The sequence below is a fragment of the Martes martes genome, assembly GCF_963455335.1.
Source record: "Martes martes genome assembly, chromosome: 11".
NCBI classification, from domain to species: Eukaryota; Metazoa; Chordata; class Mammalia; order Carnivora; family Mustelidae; genus Martes; species Martes martes.
In genome coordinates, this window is record NC_137899.1 from 24189135 (window position 1) to 24202715 (window position 13581).

The 13581-nt window shown below is 39.5% G+C and overlaps 1 protein-coding gene across 1 annotated transcript in view; it reads left to right on the plus strand.

The window, feature by feature from the left end:
* The window catches only part of FBXL13 (F-box and leucine rich repeat protein 13), a gene marked incomplete at both ends in the record, with an annotated part of 240961 nt that overhangs the window by 162231 nt on the left and 65149 nt on the right, over positions 1 to 13581 (plus strand). The window contains 2 exons of the mRNA XM_080818712.1: positions 2059 to 2178; positions 3114 to 3240. Coding sequence (XP_080674838.1) covers positions 2059 to 2178; positions 3114 to 3240 — 247 coding nt within the window. The remainder of the gene's footprint in view (positions 1 to 2058; positions 2179 to 3113; positions 3241 to 13581) is intronic.

The window sequence follows — 13581 nt, forward strand, 5'->3', positions numbered from 1 at the left end:
GGACCCTGAGATCATGACCTGAGCCAAAGGCAGACGCTTAACTGACAGAGCCACCTAGGCACCCTTTGCCAGATTTCTTAATTCCATCTATGGCCATGGTCTTTGCTTTTAGCTCCTTGAATTTCTTCTGCTCCTCTTTCTGTTTCTGCTTGAAACCTTCTCCTCCTCGTCTGTCTCCTTGGGCTACTTCAGGGGCCTCTTCCTGCCACATTTGCAGCTGGACATGGTGCCTGCCACCCCTTCTCCAGACCCTGCCACCAGAAGCTGACTTTTATCTGTTCTTTTATATTTTGGATATTAACCTCTTATCAGATGTAATTTGCAAACACCTTCTGCCATTCAGTAAGTTGCCATTTTGTTTGGTTGGCTTCTTTTGCTTTGCAAAAGCTTCCATTTTGGTGTCATTCCCCAATAGTTTATTTCTGCTTTGTATCCCTTGCCTTAGAAGACATATCTAGAAAAGCCTGGCTATCTAGAAAAATAATGCTGTGTTTGCCATCTGTTCTTTATCTCAGGTGGCCATCTTTTCAACTTAGAATGCATTTTTTTTTAAGATTTTATTTATTTATTTGACAAACAGAGATCACATGCAGGCAGAGAGGCAGGCAGAGAGAGAGAGAGAGAGAGGGAAGCAGGCTTCCTGCTGAGCAGAGAGCCTGATATGGGGCTCGATCCCAGGACCCTGGGATCACGACCTGAGCCGAAGGCAGAGGCTTTAAACCACTGAGTCACCCAGGTGCCCCTCAACTTAGAATACATCTTAGAATATTTTTGTTACAGCCATGTTGCTCCTTATTAATTCCTACTGCTTCTTTACACTGTTTAATATGTTCTTATTTTTTAAAAATCATTTTCAGAGGTATGCTTTTTTAAGTCTTACAAATGCCATGCCGTATTTGTTTTCCGGTTAATAAAAATATCTCTCAATGAATACTCCAGCCCTGGTGTTTGCCAAGAGACAAGTTGATCAGTTGTGTTTGAAATCTCCTTCTCCCTTTTCCCCTCCCATTCCCCCACCCACCAGGTAACTGCTGCCACAGTGCCCCCATTACAGATGGACAGGGAGTTGATGGACACGGGAGGTATCCACTTAATGTGGCCCATTCAGCTGAAACAGGCCCATTCACCTTCTGCCTGTACTGCTCGGTTTGCTGTAAATCTGACCAAATAGAGGGTATAGGAGATGTCAGCAATTAACATATATGGCTTCCAAGGCTCTTCCAATCAGTACACCTACGTGCAGGATTGTTGTGTGTGAAAGCCACCTCTCTTAGGATGCAGTGTGCAATCTTCTGTTGTGCTTTATTTACTGAAATGCTTTTTAGAAGGAACTGGCAGTCTCCAAATGAAATTAGAAATAGAGCTCCCAATGGAAGACCGGGAACGGAAGGGCCAAACAGACCTCCAGTCATTTATAAAGCATGGTTCGGGATGGGGGAGGGGGTGGAAATGGCACTGACACACAGGTGTCTCTGATTAGGGATAGAGAGTGTGAGAAGCCTGAGGTCAAGGTCTTCTTCCAGGTTTTCTGTACTTTAGCAGAAAAGAAATCCATAGGTCACTCACTGGATTTTTCAGCCCAGCTCACTTGACCTTATATTTAGTGAAAACTCCTGTAAGATTCTGGCCATAGTTTGACTGTTAGTCTCGGTTCTCCCTCTTCTAAGTTTTAGTGTTACTTTTTTGCAAGAAACTGCATTAGGGACTGCTTAACTTGATCACATTTTAACCCCAAAGAGACCTTAAGGACCATCTGTCTTACTAATCATTCTAATAACCATGCCATCTAATTAAATGAACAATGAATAGGAAGAACATGTTAATAAATACTTCTCCCATTGCTATCATTTATACTTTTTCTATTATACTGAAAGTTATATGATCAAATTTGGTTTTAAAATGTTAACACAATACCCATAAAATGTTAACACAATACCCATATAAAAATGGGTATTGTGTATGCTATTTTAGAATGTATTGAGTATAGTAACTATTACTTAAGTAATACTCTATATATTTACATTAAAATCACATGTAAAGCTTTTCTCTTTCCTACAGAATTGGTGATATGGGACTAAAGCAATTTCTTGATGGTCCTGTGAGCATAAGGATAAGAGAGCTAAATTTAAGTAACTGTATCCACCTGAGTGATGTCTCTATTGTGAAACTATCAGAGAGGTATGATGAAACAATAAAATTTTATATCATATCATTAGAAATTGTGTATCTGCTAATAGGAGACATCAGAGATAGACCTTCAGAGACATTTGGGAAACACCAGGAGACTGAGAAACTGGTCTAATAATGAGTGAAATAAAATAAAAGACATTGGAGTCAGATTAAACTAGTCTTTTGATAATATCTGAGATATTTCTTATTAATCTCATATTAGAGAATGTTTGAAATGGAGTCATTAATGAAGTTATCACTATCTAGATATGAGTGACTTCTCTTCACTTTTCAAGGATATTATCTCTACATAAATCTTCAATCCAGCATTTCCCAAGAGATGTTCTAGCTGGTGGGTTTATTCCTGATCCTCCTACTTGTCAGAGATCTTGTGTACAAAAGTAGGGGTCAATTCCTGTAGCAAACATGTAAGGGATAAATAAGAAACTTGATCTTGTACTTTTAGTGGTCATTCATCATACTTACATGATAGCTTTTTGACATGTGATATATTTTCTTATTGGAAATTGTGATCCAAAATGAAATCTCATATATATATATATATATATATATATATGTGTGTGTGTGTGTGTGTGTGTGTGTGTGTGTGTGTGATCCGAAATCACACACTTTCCAAGAGATAGATAGATATCTATATATATACATATGTGTATATATATAGATATCTATCTATCTATATCTTTGCTACAGGAATGATACATATATAATATATAGTAATATATAATATATAATAATCTACCTCCCTTTCATCCTACTTTGTAATGTCAGATTATTTTCCACTTTAAAGTTTAGTTTTATTTTAAGAAAAAGAAAGTCCTTGCTTCAATAACATTTGCTTCTCTCAGATAGTTTTGATATAAAGAAATTATTACTGACACTCTGATTAAACGCTAAAATTAATTCTTCATACTGCTTTCTTTCAGCTGCCCTAATTTAAACTACTTGAGTTTACGAAATTGTGAATATTTGACTGACCTAGGAATTGAATATATGGTAAACATCTTTTCCTTGCTGTCAGTAGATCTCTCTGGAACACACATCTCTAACGAGGTAAAGAAAATTTTCAGACTAGTTCAGTGTCTTTTATTTTTTCCAGTAATATAATCATTTTTCACTTTGTAAACAATTAATAGATTATCAATTATTTTTATTTCCAAATTATTATTATAAAGGTAAGATTAGGAATATTGTTTCTGGAATAGTGACAGATGAGGTTATTTGTAAATCAATGGTCTTGTTTCTCTGCTTACAAAATGGCAGATTCAGTATTTTGAACAAGGTCTTGACAGATTGGAATGTTACATGATAGATCTGAAATTTGTTTCGTTATAGAAGTTTGGTAATGTGGACATAATATATTCCAGTTGGCTTATATCTGTTTTTCTTGTGGACTGAACATTCTGTAAGACTACCTGAGTACCTTGAGATCTCACTCTTTAGTTCAAAACTGAAGTCTAGAAATGGTCTTATCAAATCTACAAAAGAATACATTTTGAAGAACTAATTTCTGGGTTGCCTGGGTGGCACAGGTAGTTAAGTGTCAGACTCTTGGTTCTGGGTCAGGTTGTGATCTCAGGCTCCTGAGATTGAGCCCCTCGTCAGGCTCCCTGCTCAGCACACAGCCTGCTTGGGACTCTCTCTCTTTCCCTCTGCCCCTCCCCCACTAAAATAAATAAATAAATCTTAATTTTAAAAAAGGCACTGATTTTTTGCAAGCTGCTGATGCTACTCATCAGAGCTGAAACTCGGTTCATACTCATCCTATCACTCCAGCACTGCCCCACTTACCAATCAAAAGGAAGATAAATCTGGAGAGATTTGCCAGGTTTCTGAAAGATTTTAATGGGCTGTAGTTAGATAAGGAATGCATTGGCTTCTCTTGACGATTAGGCAGTGGAAGAGATACAGGAAGACAACAGAGGTGAGGGTCTCCCATCTGCTTGCTAAAACCCTGTTCATGCCTCAAGCTCATCAAATATCACCAGTGAGGCCTTCTCTGAAAAGCCCTTCCTTCCAGGCAAGTAGAGAACTACTTCTCTATGTGGATCTCTGGCCCCAGCACATCCTTGGACAGGACCCATTTCTCTCCATTTCTCACTGCATTACTGATAATCCATGTTGTATCTATTCTTCCCCAACATTTAGTGGGCTAGATGTAAGACTAGGGTCTTTCCTTTTTTTATCTAAGAGGGAATTTAAATTCAGTCTCCATTCTGCTAGAAGTTCTCCTCTCCCTTTCCTTGGTAGTGTCATCTATGTGTGGTACCAGAGAGGGTGGGGGCAGTTACATGGAGTCAACTTGTTATGGTGGAGGCAAGTCTGAACTTTTCAGTGTTGTTTTCTGTCCAAGCTGGGACACACTCGGATGGCTGTGAGCTCATTTGGTCTTTGGTTTCCTGTTTAGTTAGATCCCTGATGTGTCTTCCTAGTCCCAGCTCCAAAGCCCCTTTAAGTCTTCTGGCTCCTTTGTCATGTGTGCCTTGCTTTGGGTCCCTCTGGGTATGGGAAATCTGTGAGGAGGTCTTAGGTCCATAGTCCTAGACATCCCCTGCAGACATTTTCCTGCTCTCCCAACTGGGTGTATTTGCCCTCAGGCCCGTGCCTCACCCTTCTCTCACTCTGCCGCAGAGTGGCTGACTCATGTTCACTTGATTCAGTTGGATTTGGTGCTTGTGAGACATTCATGAGCAACTGAAGGGGAAGAAGAAGGAAGAGGCCAGAGTTTACCTCCACTTTTCTTTGCATCATCAGCAACAGCAGCAATAGCTGCCTTTCCTTTGTGATCTTCTCCCTTCCATCAGGCCTCCTACGATCCCAGCTTCCCTGGTGACGTTGGCCCCTGGGGTCTAACCACAACATCTGTTCTCCTTGGTCTTCCAGCGCAGGGGGAGTAGTAGCTTCCTGTTGCTGCTCACATCTCTAGATTTGTCATTATCCTATTTGGCTTCTCAGTTTCTCTGCCACAAATGTAGCCAATTTCCTGTCACAATGACATTTCCCAGTTTTAATTAGAGTTGTTTCTGTTTTATTTTTTAGATCTTAGCTGATACAACAGCAAGCATAGGAAAATTCAGATGCCTTGTTCCTTTCCACAACCCACCAGGGAAAGGTGGGATGGGCTCCCATTTACGCAGATCCCTAAACCTATCAGGAGGTGCCAACCTTCTCTCCGGATGAATGGAGTCCAGGGAGGTCTAGAACAGGGCCCTGTATGGGGGATCTCTCAGCATTTCATTCTTCGCTTCCTTCTAGCTCCCCCTTCCTCTGCTCTTTCCCTCCTCCTCCTCCCTGTGCCTCTCCCTTCTCTTCTCATTCTAGTTCCGTTCTCTTTTCTGTTCTTCTTTTCTCTTGACATAGACTAATCTGGGGGTGGAAAAAACTGTTCCAACTGATTACATGGTTTGAAAAGTATTATGTCTCAAGTCTTTCATGGTTTAAAATTTAAAGCTTAAAGGCCTGGGATCTTTTTGGGTTTTTTCCTCGCGTGTTCTTCTGTAAAAACCTTCCGCTTCACATACAAGTGGATGCCCAGCTGCTGTTAGAAGGGTCATGAGGTAACAAGAAGTAGAGGATCAAAGCACATTATAAAACACATCAAAATATGATTCCACCACAGCACTTGTCACCAGCCTGGAGTGTCTGGTGAACATTTGTGGAACAAAGGCAGTGAAGCTTAAATGTTTTATCCTGGGTTTTAGCATTTTGGGAAAACTTGGTTTTTATTTTCAAAGACTACATATTAAAGTTTTTTCTACTGAGGACAAGTTAAAAAATTAGGATATAGGAGTGCCTGAGTAGCTCAGTTGGTTAAGTGTCTGCCTTTGGCTCAGGTCATGATCCTGGGGTCCTGGGCTCGAGCCCCTAATCGGGCTCTTTGGACAGCTGGGAGTCTGCTTCTCCCTCTCCCTCTGCCTCTGCTTCTCCCCCTGCTTGTGTGCTCTCACTCTCTATGTCTCTATCAAATAAATAAATAAAATCTTTAAAAAAACCAACTTAGGATATAGCCTCAAGTCCCACTCACTGTTTTTTTTTTTCTTATAAAGAATATACACAATCTGAGAGTTGCAAATGGATATCTATGAGGAGAATGTAGTTATGTTCTGCTAAAACATTGAAAAATAAGTCTTCTGAAGGTTTTTTGTTTTCTTCCTTCAAATTGGTTAAAGTCTGATCAAAAAGGCAAATGATTGACGATACAGTACTACAACAGCTGTGGAAGCTAATCTCAAACAGTCAAAATAAAATGCGTCAGCTCAGATATCAACTTGGGCAGCTAAACACCAGTCTGGATTGTAGGTCTGATGAAGTGCAAATCTGACTGGAGACTTAACATTTGGGATTTAAACCCTAGAATGTTGCAGATATTCACTAGAGATCAAACGTGACAAATTGTGCCTCTTGAAAAAAAAGTTTCTTACATTTTCTAATAATTATGTTCACTCTCAGTTCTTTTCAATAATGAGTTTTCAAAAACAATGAGTTTTCAGTTAGAATCATACTACTCATTTGGCTAACAAATCTTTATTCTGACTACTTTGTGTTCAGACATGGCTCCTCAGGCATGGGGCAAGTGGTTACAAACCGTGATGCATGTGGGAAACAACCTTGCTCAGAGTCAGAGAAGACCTTTTCCAAGATAGAAAGAAGGGGTATGCGCTGAGCCAAAGAAACAGCCTGAATAAAGACATATAAATTTAAAAGTATGGTGACATCAAGGAAATCTGCACATTTGGGTATGGCTTGATTGTGAGGAGAGTGGTGAGAGATGATGCTTAAGAAACTCAAGGACCAGGTCACAAGGGGTGCAGAAGCCACATCAAGAAATTTGTTCTCTGCCCTTTTGGCAATGGAAGGGCACTCAGTATCGTTGATTAGACTGTAACAAGGTCATATAGACAAGTTTTAAAGACGACTCTATCTGCTGGATAGACATAGGCGTAATAGATGAACTAGAGACTAATTATAAGGCAGTGATCCAGTTATGAACGTCTGTGTTAAGGTTAGAGTGCTGGAGCAAAGTCTGCAGATTTGAAAGGCACTGAGGAAAAAGAATCAACAGGAGATAGAAATAGACCAAGTGTGGGGGTAAAGAAGAGAGGGAGGGAGTCAAGGGTGATGCCAGATTTTTGGCTTGAGCCTCTGTATAAATGGTGGTGTCCCTTACTGAGCTGTGTCCTTTCCATAGTGAGAGGAGCAGGTTTGCTGTTTCTCTGAGTCACCAGCAAGACAGCTTTATAGAAATGTAGAGAGCTCAGAAAATAAGCAGGGAAATCGCTGAAATTCACTCCTCAGAGGTAGAAGAGCTTTTTAGGTTTGCAGAGGGTGAAGGGGTGCTGTGTTCTGAAAATCATGGAAACTCCCATGGAACTTAGTCAGCAAAAGCATGAACACATATAGTTAGAAACTCAGAAAGATGTTTAAGTGGGAGAGCTAATTTAAATGGGGGAAGCAAAGAGGAGGACACAGTAATTTCAAACTGTATACATTTCTTATAATAATTAGAAAGTAGTGAATAATGTATCATCCATGAATAAAAGTTGTTTAAGAAGTTATCCAGTAAGTACATTTTAGAGAATGAGGAAATACATCAGTTTTCCTTTCCCAGTATAAAGAGGAACAAGGTTTACTAGTGAGGGAAATAGCTTACTAATGTGATGGTGTCTCTTTTCATAAGGATTCATTTATTCATTTTGGAGAGAATGAGTCGGGGGAAGGGCAGATAGAGAAAGAGGGAGAGAAACTCAAGCAGACTCCACACTGAGCATGGAGCCCCATGAGAGGCCATGCAGTGCTCCATGTGGGGCTTGATCTCACAACCCTGAGATCAGACCTGAGCCGAAACCAAGAGTTGAATGCCCAACTGACTACGCCGAAACCAAGACTTGAATGCCCAACCGACTGTGCCCCTAAGGGGATGGTATCTTAAAGTATCTGCAAAAGTCTTTAATCTCCTATAACTTTTCTTAATGTTTAATTAAATAGGATGTTATTCATTCCCTTCCTACCCTGCAGAATTGTTTGAATATGAGGTTATATCTCCATGTATGTGGGAAAATGTTTTCCTGTAGTTAGGATAATTATCACCTACTAAGACCACAGTACCCACAGTTAGGGCAGTTCAATCCATTGCTTAAGTTGTCTTAGTTACTGCCATATTTGTTGTTTAAAGGGAAAATGAATCAGAGCAATGTTCCAGACAGTGTGCTTAGATGGTGGTTTAGGACTCTTTCATTTGCCTAAAGTTTGAAGTTTTTAATTATGAGTACTGTATCTCGAGTGTCTTTTAGGTAGGCAATCTCCTGGAGCCCTCTCACTATGATGTGAGCTCCAGGAAGACTGAGACTCTGTTTTGGTCATTGCTGCTTTCACAGAACCCTGGGGGTGGTAGATACTCAATAAATACTCATTGAACGAGGGAACAAACACTATGCTTTATGGTTACCAAATGTGAGTAAGACCTGTTCTCTGGTGAAGGATCTATACTTTAGAAACTACAGAACATTTATGAAAGAAATTGAAGAAGACACAAAAAGATGGAAAAACATTCCATGTTTGTGCATCAGAAGAATAAACATTGTAAAAATGTCTATGCTGCCCATATACTTTTAATGCCATTCCAATCAAAATACCAATGGCATTTTTTTCAAAGTGCTGGAAAAAACAATCCTAAAATTTGTATGGAGCCAGAAAAGATCCTGAATTGCCAAGGAAATGTTGAAAAAGAAAAACAAAGCTGGGGGCATCACATTGCCTGATTTCAAGTTATATTACAAAGCTGTGATCATCAAGACAGCATGGTACTGGCACAAAAACAGATACATAGATCAGTGGAAGAGAATAGAGAGCCTAGAAATGGAGCCTCAACTCTCTGGTCAACTAATCTTTGACGAAGCAGGAAACAATATCCAATGGAAAAAAGTTGTTTCAATAAATGGTGCTGAGAAAATTGGACAGCTATATACAGAAGAATGGAACTCAACTATTCTTTTACGCCATTCACAAAGATAAACTCTAAATGGATGAAAGACCTCAGTGTGAGACACGAATCCATCAAAATCCTGGAGGAGAATATAGGCAGTTATCTCTTCAACATCGGTGCAGCAACTTCTTTCAAGATATGTCTCCAAAGGCAAGGGGAAACAAAAGCAAAAATGAACTTCTGGGACATCTTCATCAAAGTAAAAAGCTTCTGTGCAGCAAAGGAAACAGTCAACAAAACAAAGAGGCAACCCACGGAATGGGAGAAGATGTTTGCAAATGACATTACAGACAAAGGGTTGATATCCAAGATCTATAAAGAACTTCTCAAACTCAACACCCAAAAACCAAATAATCAAGTCAAAAAATGGGCAGAGAACATGAAGAGATATTACTCCAAAGAAGACATACAAATGGCTAACAGACACATGAAAAAATGTTCAACATTATTAGCCATCAGGGAAATTCAAATCAAAACCACATTGAGATACCACTTTACACCAGTTAGAATTGACAAGATAAGAAAAAACAAATGTTGGAGAGGATGTGGAGAAAGGGGAACCCTCTTACACTCTTGGTGGGAATGCAACTTGGTGAAGCTACTTTGGAAAACAGTGTGGAGGTTCCTCAAAAAGTTAAAAATAGAGCTGACCTATGACCCAGCAATTGTACTACTGGCCATTTACCCCAAAGATACAGATGTAGTGAAAAGAAGGGCCAGATGTACCCCAATGTTCATAGCAGCAATGTCTACAACAGCCAAGCTGTGGAAAGAGCTGAGATGCCCTACAACAGATGAATGGATAAAGAAGATGTGGTCCGTACCTGAAGACCAAATAATCCCATCAAGAAATGGGCAGAGGACATGAACAAACATTTCCGCAAATAAGACATCCAGATGGCCAACAGACACAAGAAAAAATGCTCCACATCACTCGGCATCAGGGAAATATAAATCAAAACCACAATGAGATACCACCTCACACCAGTCAGAATGGCTAAAATTAACAAGTCAGGAAATGACAGATGCTGGCGAGGATGCGGAGAAAGGGGAACCCTCCTACACTGTTGGTGGGAATGCAAGCTGGTGCAACCACTCTGGAAAATGGCATGGAGGGTCCTCAAAAAGTTGAAAATAGAGCTACCCTATGACCCAGCAATTGCACTACTGGGTATTTACCCTAATGATACAAACGTAGTGATCTGAAGGGGCACATGCACCCGAATGTTTATAGCAGCAATGTCCACAATATCCAAACTATGGAAAGAACCATAGATGTCCATCAATGGATGAGTGGATAAAGAATGTGTGGCGCATATATATATATATATATATATATATATATGAATATTATGCAGCCATCAAAAGAAATGAAATCTTGCCATTTGCGATGATGTGGATGGAACTAGAGGGTATTATGCTTAGCGAAATAATTCAATCGGAGAAAGACAATTATCATATGATCTCCCTGATATGAGGAAGTGGAGATGCAACATGGGGGGTTTGGGAGGTAGGAAAAGAATAAATGAAACAAGGTGGGATTGGGAGGGAGACAAACCGTAAGAGACTCTTAATCTCACAAAAGAAACTGAGGGTTGCTGGGGGTTGGGAGAGGGTGGTGGGGGTTATGGACATTGAGGAGGGTATGTGCTATGGTGAGTGCTGTGAAGTGTGTAAACCTGGCGATTCACAGACCTGTACCCCTGGGGATATAAATACATCATATGTTTATAAAAAATAAGTAAATAAATAAATAAATATATTTTTAAAAAAGACGTGGTCCATACACACAATGGAATATTACGTAGCCATCAGAAAGGATGAACACCCAACTTTTGCATCAACATGGACAGAACTGGAGGAGATTATGCTAAATGAAATAAGTCAAGCAGAGAAAGTCAATTATCATATGGTCTCACTTATTTGTGGAACATAAGGAACAGCATGGAGGACATTAGAAGAAGGAAGGTAAAAATGAAGAGAGGGGTAAACAGAGGGGAGATGAATCATGAGAGACTATGGATTCTAAGAAACAAACTGAGGGTTTTAGAGGGGAGGGGGTGGGGGGATGGGTGAGCCTGGTGATGGGTATTAAGGAGGGCATGTACTGCATGGAGCACTGGGTGTTATACACAAACAATGAGTCATGGAACACTACGTAAAAAACGAATGATGTACTATATCGTAACTAACATATAATAATAATAATAATAATAATAATACCCAAAAATACAGAGATGCAAATCCCCTCCCCCCAAAAAACCTGTTTTTTGCAGCTATATTTGGAAGGGTAAGTATGGGTAATTTAAATATAGTGTGGCAGTGTAGTGTTGAAGGAAGACAGGAAGGGATCTCTTAACTCAGCCTACTTCACATGCAAACATGCAAATGAATGCTTGTTCAAGGAACTTTATGTAGCTTAATACTACTAGCATATACTATGAAAAGGAAATGTTGCTGAGGAATTCTATACTGTGCCAAGGAGCTTGGACTTGAACCAGTGGATGGTGAAATAGCACTTAGTAGGGAAGTCTCAGCCATAGTTAGCCTTCGATTTTAGTTAGATTATTTGGGTTGTTCTCTTGGGGACAGATAGGTGGGAAGAAAGAGTAAAGGCAGGAGACCAGTGGGAGATCTTTTAGTAGTTTAAGAAATATGTCACAAATTTTTGAACGAGGTGGAGGCCAGAACTAGAATGAAAAGAACATATTTGAGAATACTTTGGACATAAAGCTGAAAGAACTTAGTGATTGATTAATTGTGGGAGATCAGGACTTGGGGTGAAGGTGGAGGGGTAAGAATGATTCCAAAAATTTGACTTTGGGTGGATGGAGGTCCTACCTTGAAAAAGAAAGGTAACAGGTTTTCAGGGAAAGCTGATTTCACTTTTATCAGACATAGAATATCAGAGAAAGCTGATTTCACTTTTATCAGACATAGAATATCAAAGGCTTGGGAGAGAGATCTTGAAGGGAGATTCAGATATGGGAGTCAGCATGGAGGTATGAATGTCACCAAGATCCTCAAGAGAGTATGGGGAGTGAGGAGAAATGTGTACCCTTGAAGAACACATCAGATCACATATATTTAAGGAGTAGGAATAAGATGAATCCATAAAGGAGAATAAAGAAAGAAGGTGAGAAAGGTTGCAAGAGAACCAAGTGAGTGTAGTCATGTGAGGAGGATTAAGGGAATATCCAGCAGTGGTGGATTAGCACAGAAGCTAAATCAGGAAAGGACCGAAATTTGAACAAATATTTACCATTAAACAGATCCCTGCCCACCCTCCCGATATCATCTCATGCCCCTGCTCCCCTCATTCTTTTTTCCTCCAGCCCACTGACTTCTTTCAGTTCCTCAAACAAGTCAAAATCTTTCCTACCTCAAGACCTTTATACATGTTGTACCTTCTGCCTGGGATGTACCTCCTTCTATTCTTCATGTGCCTCCATAGGCAGATGCTGAGCAAGTAATCACTGATGATCATAACAACAGCGAAAGCTTCTTGGTATAAGCAAATAGTGCCTTTAACATTTTTTGAAATAGGGTGCCTGGGTGGTTCAGTGGGTTAAAGCCTCTGCCTTCAGCTCAGGTTGTGATCCCCGGGTCCTGGGATAGAACCCTGCATCGGGCTCTCTGCTCAGCGGGGAGCCTGCTTCCCTTCCTCTCTCTGCCTGCCTCTCTGCCTACTTGTGATCTCTGTCTGTCAGATAAATAAAATAAAATTTTTAAAAAAAAAGTAAGTTACAGGAAAATATTTAATAAAATAAAAAATAAAAAATAAAAAATAAATATAAATAAATATTTAATGAAATAATAAATAAAATAGAGAGATGTTAGCTTTATGGAATATTAAATGAAAGCTACGTGTACTACGTAATCCACTTTAGTTTAAAAGGAGTATCGGTGTGCATAGAGAAGAGACCAGGAAGGCTTACCCCGAAATGTGAATAGTGTTCACATTTACACAGATATGTAAATAATATCTTAAAAAAAAGATTTTTTGAAATAACTATAATCAACATTGGTCATGATTTCCATGATTATCAGAAAATCACACTTCTCAGTCTAGGTCATTCCAAGGCAATACCAATGGGTTTTATTTTACTGATGCATTCTTTCTTTAAGAGAACATAAATCACATTGTGACACTAATGTCCCTAGATGTTTTTTTTCTAAATAGGCAAGAATTCTCTAGTTCCTAACATACCATACCTTAGTTCTGTCACATTACAGCATAGTTCCCCACAGAGGTGTTATCTATTTAGATGGCCTTACAGTCATAATACCTCTTGAATCACTGGCAGCACACAAATTATTTTCAAATGGAATTGTTAAAAAAAAAATCTGATTGAATATTGGCACGTGGTTTCCATGTTAATTTTAATGGTATGAGTTATAAAGTGTAGTCT